The sequence below is a fragment of the Carassius auratus genome, unplaced genomic scaffold (genome assembly GCF_003368295.1).
Source record: "Carassius auratus strain Wakin unplaced genomic scaffold, ASM336829v1 scaf_tig00003102, whole genome shotgun sequence".
In the NCBI taxonomy this organism is placed as follows: domain Eukaryota; kingdom Metazoa; phylum Chordata; class Actinopteri; order Cypriniformes; family Cyprinidae; genus Carassius; species Carassius auratus.
This window is the reverse complement of record NW_020523502.1, coordinates 195,001-207,500: the sequence shown is the minus strand read 5'-3', so window position 1 is coordinate 207,500 and position 12,500 is coordinate 195,001. Positions and strand designations below refer to the sequence as shown.

General features: G+C 37.5%; 2 protein-coding genes across 9 annotated transcripts in view; one reads left to right on the top strand and one right to left on the bottom strand.

The window, feature by feature from the left end:
• The window catches only part of LOC113070140 (myotubularin-related protein 3), a 23,629-nt gene extending 22,906 nt beyond the window's left edge, over window positions 1–723 (top strand). For both annotated transcript variants that reach the window (XM_026243351.1, XM_026243350.1), the window contains one exon: window positions 266–723. In XM_026243351.1, coding sequence (XP_026099136.1) covers window positions 266–452 — 187 coding nt within the window. In that variant the 3' untranslated portion in view covers window positions 453–723. The remainder of the gene's footprint in view (window positions 1–265) is intronic.
• Window positions 724–4,166: 3,443 nt separating this feature from the next.
• cita (citron rho-interacting serine/threonine kinase a) overlaps window positions 4,167–12,500 on the bottom strand; it is a 101,589-nt gene continuing 93,255 nt past the window's right edge. For 5 of the 7 annotated variants that reach the window (XM_026243342.1, XM_026243345.1, XM_026243344.1 and 2 more), the window contains 6 exons: window positions 11,822–11,950; window positions 11,659–11,739; window positions 10,626–10,704; window positions 10,356–10,535; window positions 6,635–6,980; window positions 4,167–4,887 (listed from right to left, as the gene is read on the bottom strand). In XM_026243342.1, coding sequence (XP_026099127.1) covers window positions 4,861–4,887; window positions 6,635–6,980; window positions 10,356–10,535; window positions 10,626–10,704; window positions 11,659–11,739; window positions 11,822–11,950 — 842 coding nt within the window. In that variant the 3' untranslated portion in view covers window positions 4,167–4,860. The remainder of the gene's footprint in view (window positions 4,888–6,634; window positions 6,981–10,355; window positions 10,536–10,625; window positions 10,705–11,658; window positions 11,740–11,821; window positions 11,951–12,500) is intronic. The other 2 variants (XM_026243348.1, XM_026243343.1) reach the window with 1 other exon arrangement.

Sequence of the window (12,500 nt, the reverse complement as noted above, 5' to 3'; positions counted from 1 at the left end):
AATCCAAACCACTTGATGCTTGTGTTCACACTAGAGCTTCTGGTGTCAATCCAGTTTAGTCAACTCAGATTCACATTCACTCAGAGTCAAGTGAATGGTCTGGGATGTTGTTCATTTGTAGTTATAATGAAAGACAGACATCAGCTGCCATCGATGACGTATAATTAGTCTATTATAATACAATATATATATATATAGTGAAGCTGAAGAGCTTGTCTGTATCTGTATCTGTGAAGCAGACTCTGACTCTCTCTGGTTCCTCTAGGAACTGTGGGAATGTTTTCTGCAGTAGCTGCTGTGATCAGAAGGTGGCGGTGTCGAGTCAGCAGCTCCGTGATCACGGTCACGTGTGTCAGGCGTGTTACGGTCACCTGCGTCCCTCCGCCGTCCCTCCAGCGCTTCCTCCTGCAGACCTGGAGCTGGAGAAACCCATCTCCGCCAGCTCCACCTGAGAGACACATCCAGACCGATAAACCAAGCTCTCGCTCGCACAGAGCCGTAAGAGTTACACACACACTCATGAGACAGACGCTCGAAAAGTGCAGTTCCTAAGAGAACCTCAACTTCTCCAACAGACACTGCAGGTCAATAGAGGACAAGAACTAAAACAAACCAAAAGTTATCGCCGCCAATTTACATTCATGATTGCAAACATTTTCTTTTTCTAAAATGTTAGGTTAATTATACTATTAAATATGTGCTCATTTACATTCATTTCCAGTAAAAAAAATCTCTATACTGGATGAAGTCAGCTTCAAAATTCTTCTTTCATTTTTTTAACATATGTGACCCTGGAGCACAAAACCTTAAGTCTCAAGGGTGTTTTCTTTTATGCCAAAAATCATTAGGATATTAAGTAAAGATCATGTTCCATGAAGATATTTTGTACATTTCACACCGTAAATATATCAAAACTTAATGTTTGATTAGTAATATTCATTGCTAAGAACTTCATTTGAACAACTTTAAAGATGATTTTCTCAATATTTAGATTTTTTTGCTCCCTCAGATTCCAGATTTTCTAATAGTTGTATCTCAGACAAATATTGTCCTCCGAACAAACCACACATCACTGGAGAGATCATTTATTCAGCTTCAGATGATGCAGAAATCTCAATTTCACTAAATTGACTCTTAAGACTGGTTTTGTGCTCCTGGGTCACGTGTTAGGAGTCAAATGTTTTTATAGAGGGATTTTGTGTCTCTGATTTTTGTCACTCCATAATTCAGAAAATAATTAGATAAATTAAAATTAAAAATATATTTTCAAATTTTGGGGGGGGTAATAATATGTATATAATCAAGCAATATATGTGACCAAATCACTGTAAAATCCTTCAGGATACAGATGTGTAAAGTGTAAAGTTGAGTGTGAGTGAGGGGCTCAGTGTAAGAGAAAAACACTTTTAAAAATATGTATTGTAATTAAAAGCTATTGACACAACTAGATAAAGTGCTGTAAAAGAAACACTTCAACAGTGTCTTTTAGATGTTTTCTTTCCATCAGTCTGAAAAAACACTTCATGAACGCCCCAAAAAAACCAAACGCCCAAAATCTCGAACTTGACGTGTGCATGAAAAACCTGCAGTGTTTCTTTAACCAGTGCGCGGTTTCTTCCCAAAGATTCTCTGATCAATGCAACGAAAAACACCGAAGACATTTCCTACCGTTATTTAGAAGTGTGTATGATTCACATTAATATTCTGTTAACGCATCAGTTCCAAGAAGTTCAAAAGTATCATGAAAATTGTTGAAAAGTCGAGACTTTTCATAAAATAAATTGATTCATGAACATCTTATGAAATCAAGGCACTTGAGATAAATTACAAGTTCTAATAATTCATAGAAATATTCTTAAGAAAACATTTCTTAAAATAAATTCAAAATTTGCACGATTCACAAACACCTTCTGAACACATTAGAATTACAAGTTAATTTGATTCATATAAATGTTCATGGAATAGAAGACATTTCTTTACATTTTTGTGTGGAATTTAAGTCATTTCTTATGATTAATTCTGAGATCATATAAAAACCTTAAGAAATAATTCTATTTTTTAAATTTGCTTTTCGTTTTTTTTTTTTTTTTTTACACTTTCTCGGATTGAATGCTTCCTGTACTGAATGATAAAATCAAAACCTTATTTATTATAAGTTTAATTACAAGTTGTTACCTAATTTCAAGAAGTTATTTAAAACATTTAATCTTTGGGCATTCAAGACCAGTTTGAGTTAATATTTTTTTATTTTTAAACTTTAAACTTATGATGATTTTAAGAACTTTTTTCCCCCTCAGGAAGTCAGTTTCTTCACAAGAAACAACATTCTGAAGAAATATTTTTAGGAATAGAAAATATTCTTAAATTTATTCTTAGGTTTGAAAATGAGAAAAATAATTTGGTTGTGAATCTGGCCCCTGAGCGTCTCGTGATTATTTCTACACAGTCCTGCTTCAGAAAGACTGAAACTAGTGTGCAAGGTTCATGTTAAGCAGGAGCTGCACTGAAGAAAGCAACTCTTCCGGTTCTCTGAGAGACAGAACTTGATCTTCATGTGAATATCCTGCAGGACAGATGTTCTCCTGCACACTTGAATCTGTGTTCATGTGATTCTGTGTATATTATGTGCCATGTACAGCCAATGTAATGAAAGCCTGAGGGACTGAACAGATGAACTCTAGCAATACATGCACAGGATCTCATCAGGATGATCCACGTCTGCTGCCGCTTCGCTGAGGAAATCTCCCACAATGCTGCAGTCTTTCCTCTCTGTGTCAGAGTTTGTACGAGCCGTTGCTGCTGCTGTCGCTTACAGAGGTTTGTGTGAATGAAATTAAAGCACAACACACTGCCAAACTGATCCATGTCTGTCTGAGTTTTGTATCATACTTGATCCATCAGGAATAATGGAATATATATATATATATAAAATGTATACATAATATTAGTAAAAACTATAATCGTTTGATTCTGAAATAACACTGAAGATATCTTAAAGCCCCTTTATATATATTGAGTCTTAACCATAGACTGTAAAAAAAAATATGGACGTAGTGTCCGTGACGTCACCCATAGACTCCTCAATAGCGGTTTTGGTTTTGAAGCATAAAAGTCATAAAAGTGTGTAGAGCAGGCCGTCGCCATCTTGGCAGCGCGTCACCGCGCGACTCTCCCGGACAATCGAAAATGGGCAAAAAGGCGGGAGCTGATTGCTGAAGCCACGCCCACCTAGCGCGACGGCATTGTCAGCAGCGGCAATCCACCTGTCACTCGAGTGGCCACGCCCTTAATTATGCATAACTTTAAGGCTTAATATTATTTAAACGAATGAGTAATAAAAAAATTCACCCCCCTCACAGTTGTCATGAAGGGCAAAATTAGCAATATAGACCAAAATCATTTTTTGAACCAGGCTGTAAACATGTTTTTTTTTTTCCTGCTGTAAAGTTGGGCATTTTAACATGGGGAGTCTATGGGACTGACTCTCTTCTGCAGCCAGCCTCAAGCGGCCAGTCGATGAATTGCAGTTTTAGTCACTTCCTTAGTAGTAGCTATTGGCTTCACGAGAGAGAGCGCGAGGTTGCCGCTCGGTCTTAACGTAATTTATAAGGCACTATATGGTTCGGTTCCAGAGATATCTAAATATGGCTCCAGGATTAAATTGTTAAATTGCACACATATTCAGCGCTCAAAAACCAAATGTGGGTCACCTTGCGTTCATATGAGACTTTGTGTCTTTAAAAAAGGAATGTCTGAAGAATACATAATGTTGAAACTAGAAATGCATCTCATTTCCTTCTGTCACAACTGTACTGAGTGCAATAAATACTCTTTCCCCAGAGCCTGAAACTCAAGAATACTGAAGATATTACAATATGATTTTAGATTCTAGTTCTTAATAAACTTTTTTTTTCTTGTGGAAATCTTCTTTTAGGCCCTACGTCGTTCAGTCCCAGAAATATGGGCTTCTATAATATTAAAACTCAAACTAGAGCAGCATCAGACTCTTATAAGGTCAATATAAATCAAAACTGACTTGCTTAGTAAACGCTTCTGGTCTTATGAATGATTCAAACCAGTTCAAAGTTCATCCTCACAACATCTTCATTCATTCTCATTAAATATTCAGTTTCACTTGAAAAACAACCACTCAGAGACGCAGAGGCTCAGATAAAGATAAACTGTAGTTTATTAGTGGCTATAGATAATGCTATCAGACCATAATCATAAAAAACTGAGAAAAGGAGAAAGGCTACATCTGGGATTAAACATCAGCGTGGATCAGTGAACAGAAATGAGAAGCAGGAACAGAAGAAACTGGTCAGAGCGTCTCCATGCGGCAGAAGAACACGAGACAGATCCTGAGCTCATCATTCAGAGAAGCGGACGATACGGCGCTGAAGCAATAACTCAGAGCTGGAGAGGAACGGCTCCATTCAAGCAAAGTCTGCCACTTCCAAGCAGTTTCAGACGATTTAAACCAGTTCCTCACATTCAGTATTATTTTACTTAACAAAAATAGACCCTCCTCGTTATCGCTTCTTATAAAAAACATCACGTGAGCGTATTTACAAGATTATCGTGACATTCTGGAGGCTTACAAAGATTCTCTTTCCGTCGAGACGGACGCTACGCTGTCGCCGGGGATTGTGGGAAAGAGCAGAGGAAGAGGAGAGAAGACAGAGGAAGGTATAAAGAGAAGGACAGGAAAATAGAGACAAACAACAGGCAGAAGTGTGTGTGTGTGTGTGTGTGTGTGTGTGGTTTAGTAAACGCTGGCCAGATCCGTGTGTGTTTGTAAGGCCTTGTGCTGAGAGTTTCCTCGTATACACAGGATCTGATGTTCTTCAGTGATGACTCTTACACCGATGACTGATCCCACACCTGCTGGACACACACACACACACACACACACACACACACACCATTTTATCAGCTGAACACAAGCATCACAATCACCAAATGTGTTCCTGCAGCACAGAAGCAGTCATCATTAGCCGTGTTTCCACTATCGAGCTAGGACCGGGCGTGCTAGTGCGTGCCAGGGCCAGTCGCGTTTCCACTGTCACTTCCGGGGCTTGATCGTGCCTCGCCGGGGCTTCCTCGGGGCCAACGGCCAGGTTTTTTCGGCCCGACAAAATCCTTGGACCAAAGCGGGCCAGCTGGGGCTAGAGGAGGGGTTATGAACAAAGGCGGAGTTTCTCCGTGTCAGGAGAGCGTCAGCGCGGATCATTTCAGAAAGATAACAGCTGTAACACCAGCATTAAAGACGTTTTAAAATAAGTTGAGCTCAAAACTCACTCTTAGTTTGCAGCAAGTGTTTGAAATAACCAGATCCGATGTGGATTATAATCACTAAACAAGGCAGAAATATTTATAAGCGATGTAAACGACTATGCACGCTAAACATTAACGTTACCATAGTAAACATGGTAAATATGACCGCTTGGAGAATTCAGACATCAGCTTCTTATTCTCTATCACAATTGTGTATTTATTAAGTAACATTTTATCTGTCGTCTCGTTTCAAGAGTTTAGCTCCACGTTGCATATCATCAAAATATAATAATGATTTTTGTTTGGGAGCTTTTATAAAAATAGCGGGTCTGCGCTGAGAATCATTTCAGAAAGATAACAGCTTCAACACCAGCATTAAACACTTTTTTAAATAGGTCGAGCTCAAAACTCACTTTCAGTCAGCAGCGAGTCTTTGAAATAACTTGATCCAATGTGGATTATAATAACTAAACAAGGCAGAAATATTTATAAGCTATGAAAAAGATATGCATGCTAAACATGATACCATAGTAAACATTGTAAAATATGACCTGCTTGAAGAAATCAGACGTCAGCTTCTTATTCTCTATCACAATCGTGTATTTATTAAGTAACTTATATTATCTGTCACAAGCCTCGTCTCGAGAGTTTATCTCACGTTGCCTATCATAAAAGAATATAGCCTAATAATGTTTTTTGTTCGGGAGCTTTTATAAAAATAGAGATATTATCATTCATTCTAAATGTGACGGCTACTGTGGCTAATAAACAGAAACAGACTCGACTGAACAAGCAGGCTATTTTCATGAGCGTTAAAAATAAATAAATAAAATAGAAATAAGTGTATTTATGTGTGAATAATTTTGAGTCCTGATAAATTAAAACAATCTGATCAATGTATCACTTATTCTATAGTTAAAACATCGATGCTTTTGAATTTGAATATATAACAAAGCATGCAAACAAACGGCACTTTTATCATCTTCGTTTTGTGATCGCACATGTTCCAGTGACTTATTTCTTAGTTTTCTGATAACTTCTCTTTGATGGTGAAATGATGAGGTTGCATGACGTTGTTCTGAGAGGCGTGTAAAGGGCGTGTTTTAGTGACGTGCAGCGGTGCTTCAGGCTCCACTGTGGAAACCCTGCGCTATGAGCCCGGCCCGGCCCGCTTTAAGCCCTGGCTCGCACTGGCCCCACAGTGGAAAAGCGGCTAGTTTCACAGATATATTTGTAGAAATATCTAAACGTAATGTTTGATTAGTAATATGCATTGCTAAGAACTTCATTTGAACAACTTTAAAGATGATTTTCTCAATATTTAGATTTTTTTGCTCCCTTTTGTGGTGGTCCTGACCTTGTTAACAGTGTTGATGGGGGTTCGAGCTGACCCCGTGTGCAGTCTTTGGCGAGGCTCCTCAAACGCCCGTCCGGGTGACCTCTCCCTGCGCAGGTCCATGATGCGTCCGGGCGAGCGCTCCAGCCAAGGGTCCATCATCCGGCCGGGGGACCGCTCCATCCGGCCCGGGGACTTCTCTCTGTCCAGGGGCCGCGCCGGGGACTTGTCCCGTCTGAACTCGGTGCGAGCCTCGTGGTATCGGTGGGGCGTCCCGGGCTGGTGCAGGCCGTCCTGTACATCCGGCATCGCAGCCAGACGCTTGGAGATGTGCTCGTTGTAGGTGGGAGGACCGCGCTTGTTTGGGCTGACACACACCGGGAGAAAGAGTTAGACACCTCACACTCTGTATGTGTGTAGTTAGAAATGCACAAGTTATTTGAACTCTGAAAAAACATTTGGATCGAAAGGTTTACACACACAGAAGAGAGTTCACGTGCATCACCTGACAGACGTTCACCAGTGAGGAGATTAAATATATTTGTACAGTTATGAATGTGTCCCGGATAATAAACCACAAGCCCATCAGAACCGAATCTTGAATCACAAGAGCACTTACCGTCCAACGGTGAGACACACACCTCCTCACACCTCATATCCACAATAACACACTTTTAACTTGGATAGGACACTGTTATAGTTGCATGTTGTAATTAATTGCTAATGCTTTTATCACGGTATTGAAATTAAGTTGCAAAAAAGTATTGAAGTATAACAGGTTTAAAAAGTTTTTCCTTAAAACAAAAAGTACAGTAATACACACACACAAAAAAATTAGCCAAGATGAATAAATGTTTAGAAGAACTGTTCTTTTGCAGGTTGTTTACTAATGAATGAACTAATGTTAATTAATAGAGCATTAATATAAAGTGTGACCAAACAATAAAGAATCAAAACATCAGATCAGTTGATGGGAAAAATATTCTTAAAATGCATAAAAAATTAATTTGTAATAAATAATTAACGGTATTTTGAAGTGCTCATGATGACAATATCGTGGATATTCATTTACCGTGATATATCACATAACCGAATATGAGCACACATCTACTTTTTAAACACATTTATGCTTTTAAATAATGTTATAAATGAACTATTTCTCCTGAATATAATGAGTTTTCAGAGCATCACATTAAATCTAGTCTCACTCTGAGCAGGGTTCAGGATATTCTCCTTAAAAACACTTTATTCATCACACAGTTCACAGGTTAAAACATTCATGATCTGTCACTCACTCGCACAAATAAAGAAAGCACCTTTCTTCCTGTAAAGAAGAGAAACACAGTCAGAAACTCTGGACCAATCACAGCCAGACCTCAGGTCACATGGTGATTTAAATCATTATTCCCTACACATCTCAGATCTCCTCAGATCTCACTCTGACATCACAGGTGCAGCAGGTTTAATGACTTTAAGTGTTTCTCATGTCTTCTGATGGTTATACACATCAAACCTGATTCGACTTGGACACAGATTAATGAAATAAATACACTGTGTTTGTGTCTGAGAGTGAAGCGCAGCACTGTGTTCATGTTCTCCAGCGCTGTATGAACTCATCTTTGTATGTTTGAGTCACTTACACATTTCGAAAAAAGCAATATGTGCCAACAATCTTCCACATTTGTTATGAGAATAGTTCAGAAATCAAGATCTCACTGCAGTTTTCCATAAAAAAGCTTCATGCTTTAACATTTTAATGCAAACATATTAAAAGGTGTACTTGTACTTTTACAGATTTTTGCAAAATAAATGTTACTATAAAATTAATATTTAACATACTATAGCATTACAATATATAGTACTAAAAATATTACAATAGTAATATATATTTTCATTTAATAATAATAATCATCAAAATAATAGTAAAAAATATTTTATAGATATATATTAATAACACAACAATATGGTCTCATTTGTTAATATATTTTAACAACATTTTTTTTTATCATTTTCATTAATACGAATTCAATTGTTCACTGTTAATGTTAGCTCAAAGTGCATTAATTTAATAAAAATGTAAATATTTTGATTGAAATGTAAGTAATATTAGGCATAATGAACGATGTAGAATTATTTTTGATTGTTAGCTCATGTTAACTCCTGTGGTTAACTAATATAATATTTAAATCACAAATTGGACAAATTGTGCAGCCCTACAAACAAGCACAGCAAACCTGGAGCTCTTTATATATTACAATAAAAAAATCCCAATATTTAATCAGAAAGATTCAGAGGGTAACTCCAGGGTACGGCTATAATTTGCCTAATGTTAGTGTAATCTATTAACACGTGCGTTTTAGGCATGCACATATGGTACCCAATGAAAAAATAATAAAACAAGCTAATTGCATCTTAATTTATCTCTCTTATTTAAATAGCACATAAACTACATACAAAAAGCAAAGAAAATTTAGATTACTAAAGAACAGGAGCACGCTCAAAAAACCCCTGTTATAATCAATGAAGCTGCAATGTCGAATTAATCTCTTACTTACATTGCACATTCATTTCCACTTTGTTGTTTATGAGAGAAAAAAAAAAGAGAGTATTTGAGAGTATCTGAATTTAATGCTACAATAGATTTTTTCGTTTCATTTTCACTTTATTCCTGACATCCTTAATAAATTAAGTTTAACTGAACAGGGGTGTTATTTAAATTTTTTATCAATTAATTCAAATGTAATATTGTCCCACGATAAAAATTTTTAGAAATTGAGGAATTGTAAATATTACCAAACATTTAAATTAAACACTTTGACAATATGCCAATGATAACAGTTAATAGAAAATAATTCACAGAATGCACTTTTGTGTTGACAAAGATGTGACGAAGGCAGTAGAATAGGAAAAACATGCAAGAAGATGGGAGTGAACTTCTCTTAACTTGAGCACTGTGTTTCTAGAAAGCCATTTCATGGATGAGACGTGAGCATAACAGTCAAACACATCCATGTTTCCACAGAAAAAACTACGGAAAAGCTGCGTGACTGAATAAAAAACCTACCACCTACAGTATATAACATCATCAAATCAGTCTGAAAGCAGCTGTTGTTTTCACTGCTGTTATACCTTCAGTCATTTACAATTTTAATTACCTTGACTTCTGAGTTTATTCATCAAAGAATTACATTATGTCGATTTTTTACATATTCAAATCCTTAGAAAGGATTCCTAATCCTTAACATACATTTAAAATAATTTACATGTAATATATTTAGAATTAAAATCCTAAAATATTTAGTAAACAAAAACAAACTTCAATGATATTTCTAATACACCCCCACCACCCCACACAATTTTTTTGTTGTTGATTTTCAAAAAACACTATTTCTTCAATATATATCTAATAATCTTAATTAATAATATGAATTTAATTATGTATTAAAAGTGTATGTGTGGTGCACTTGTAATAGAATCTTCTTTAAATCGAGAGCTAATAAAGAAAACGTTACTTGAATCAAGTTATAGTTAAATTTTTAAGTTAACTAGTTAAATATTATAAAAAATAAAAATAAACATTTAAATCGTTCAAATGTTCTGCAAAAAATAAACAAAATAAAACGAGATAAATTTTTTTTGGCATAATATATATTTTTGGCCCGATCTGTGCCTATGTAAAAACATCATTCCCCCGACCTAGAGAAGAAGAATGAGCCCGTGAGGAGGCTGACGTGATGCTGACCTGCGCGTGGAGCTGTTTCTCTGCGGCTCTGCACTCGATGTCTCCTGACTCAGGTTTCCTTTGCAGCAGATCACTCGCAGCTTGTTCTGGAAGGACGAGGCCAGATACACAGCGCCGGACGAGATGGCTGGACCCAGGTAACGTGGGTTAGGGATGTCCAGGTGAGCGTAAGCGTGAGGCCTGAACACACACACACACACACACACCACTCAGAGCGTCTCTAACAAACATCAGGAACTAAACCACAACATACAGTGGCAGCGGTTTTACCCGAGCGCAGAGTGACTCTGAACCTCGATGACGTCCAGAGAGTTGAAGTAGGTCACAAACAGGTACGGCTCTCGGTACGCTGCACAGAAAACACACAGGATATGATTTGACTGACCAGGAGCCGATGGGACAGTGTCTCAGAGTCAGAGCTGAAGGTGAGATTACTGAAATACATATTTAACTCTTGCTTTACATTCACATTATGCTTCCCTTTTAGATTACAACAACATTTTTATTTCTTTAGCACAATATGCACTGATGAGCCATTCACAATAAGACCAGAAACATGAATTAATACACTAAATAATACATGAAAATCTTGACATCAAACAAGTTGGGCTTTTTAGATTAGCTTGTGTTTGTCAGATTAATCTTGATTTATTTTCAATTATTTTGCTTCCAATAATTATGAAAATTAGATAATCAAGACAGATGATATACTATAAATTACAAATATTGCATAACAATTTTAAACTTAAATATTTGTAAGTTTAGATAATTTAAATATGTAAAACATATATAATACAAATTACAATAATATTATATTTTTAATAACAAGTAGTTATAATAATAAAAGTTATATATAGTTTTTTTTTCAATATATTACACAATTTATACACTAATGACATTTAAATAAATGACTATATATAATAATAATTTATTATTAAATTATTTGAAATATATATTACAAAAATATATTAATATATTATTCATCCAGTTATATTTGTTAATGTATAGTTGTTTTTCAGTGGATTACATTTATAGTTCTAGGAAATCTACTGTTAAAGAAACAATTTTTTCTGAAGGTAAATAAATGGATGATGAGTAATTGCTTCAAATTATTGTGATTAAAAATAATGATTTGGATTTTTGTCATCCAAAAAAATCACGATAAAGGACCGTTGTTTGCGTTAAATGATGTGAAAGACTGGAGTGTGTTTTGTTGTTTTTCCATGTCACTCTTGAAGTGCACACAGATGAACCCATCGTCAGCTCTCCAGACTCTACACTGATGAACAAAACTAGGTTTTACCGAAGGACAAAGGCAGGCGGCTCCATTTGATGTCATCACTGCGACTCCTGCGGCCGTACGCATCCACAAACACACCGAACTCTGCGAACAACGACACACACACCGGTGAAACACAACATCACACACACACACCTTCAGCGTCTCGTACAGTACACACACGCACCGTGGAAGCAGAGCAGGTACTCGACCTTCTGCGGCGCACTGGACACCTGGATGATGGAGATGGGGAAGCTGTGGGACGAGGCGGCGAACACAGCTGAGGCCAGGGTCACATCGTTCTTATCCAGGAACTCTGAACACACACACACACACACACAGTTCTGTTCTTCAGCGGCAGGGAGATCAAACAGCCTCTTAGTGTGTATATGAGTGAGTGTGTGTGTGTATGTGTGTGTGTGTGTGTGCGAGTGAGTGTCTGTGTGTGTGTGAGTGAGTGCGAGTGAGTGAGTGTATGTGCGAGTGAGTGAGTGTGTGTGCGAGTGTGTGTGTGTGAGTGAGTGCGAGTGAGTGAGTGTGTGTGTGTGTGAGTGAGTGAGCGAGCGAGCGAGTGTGTGCGAGTGAGTGAGTGTGTGTGCGAGTGAGTGTGTGTGCGAGTGCGTAAGTGTGTGTGCGAGTGCGTAAGTGTGTGTGCGAGTGCGTAAGTGTGTGTGCGAGTGAGTAAGTGTGTGTGCGAGTGAGTGTGTGTGCGAGTGAGTGAGTGTGTGTGAGTGAGTGTGCGAGTGAGTGTCTGTGTGAGTGAGTGTGTGTGTGTGTGTGATTGTGTGTTCGAGTGAGTGAGTGAATGTGCGAGTGAGTGAGTGTGTGTGAGTGAGTGAGTGTGTGTGCGAGTGAGTGTGTGTGCG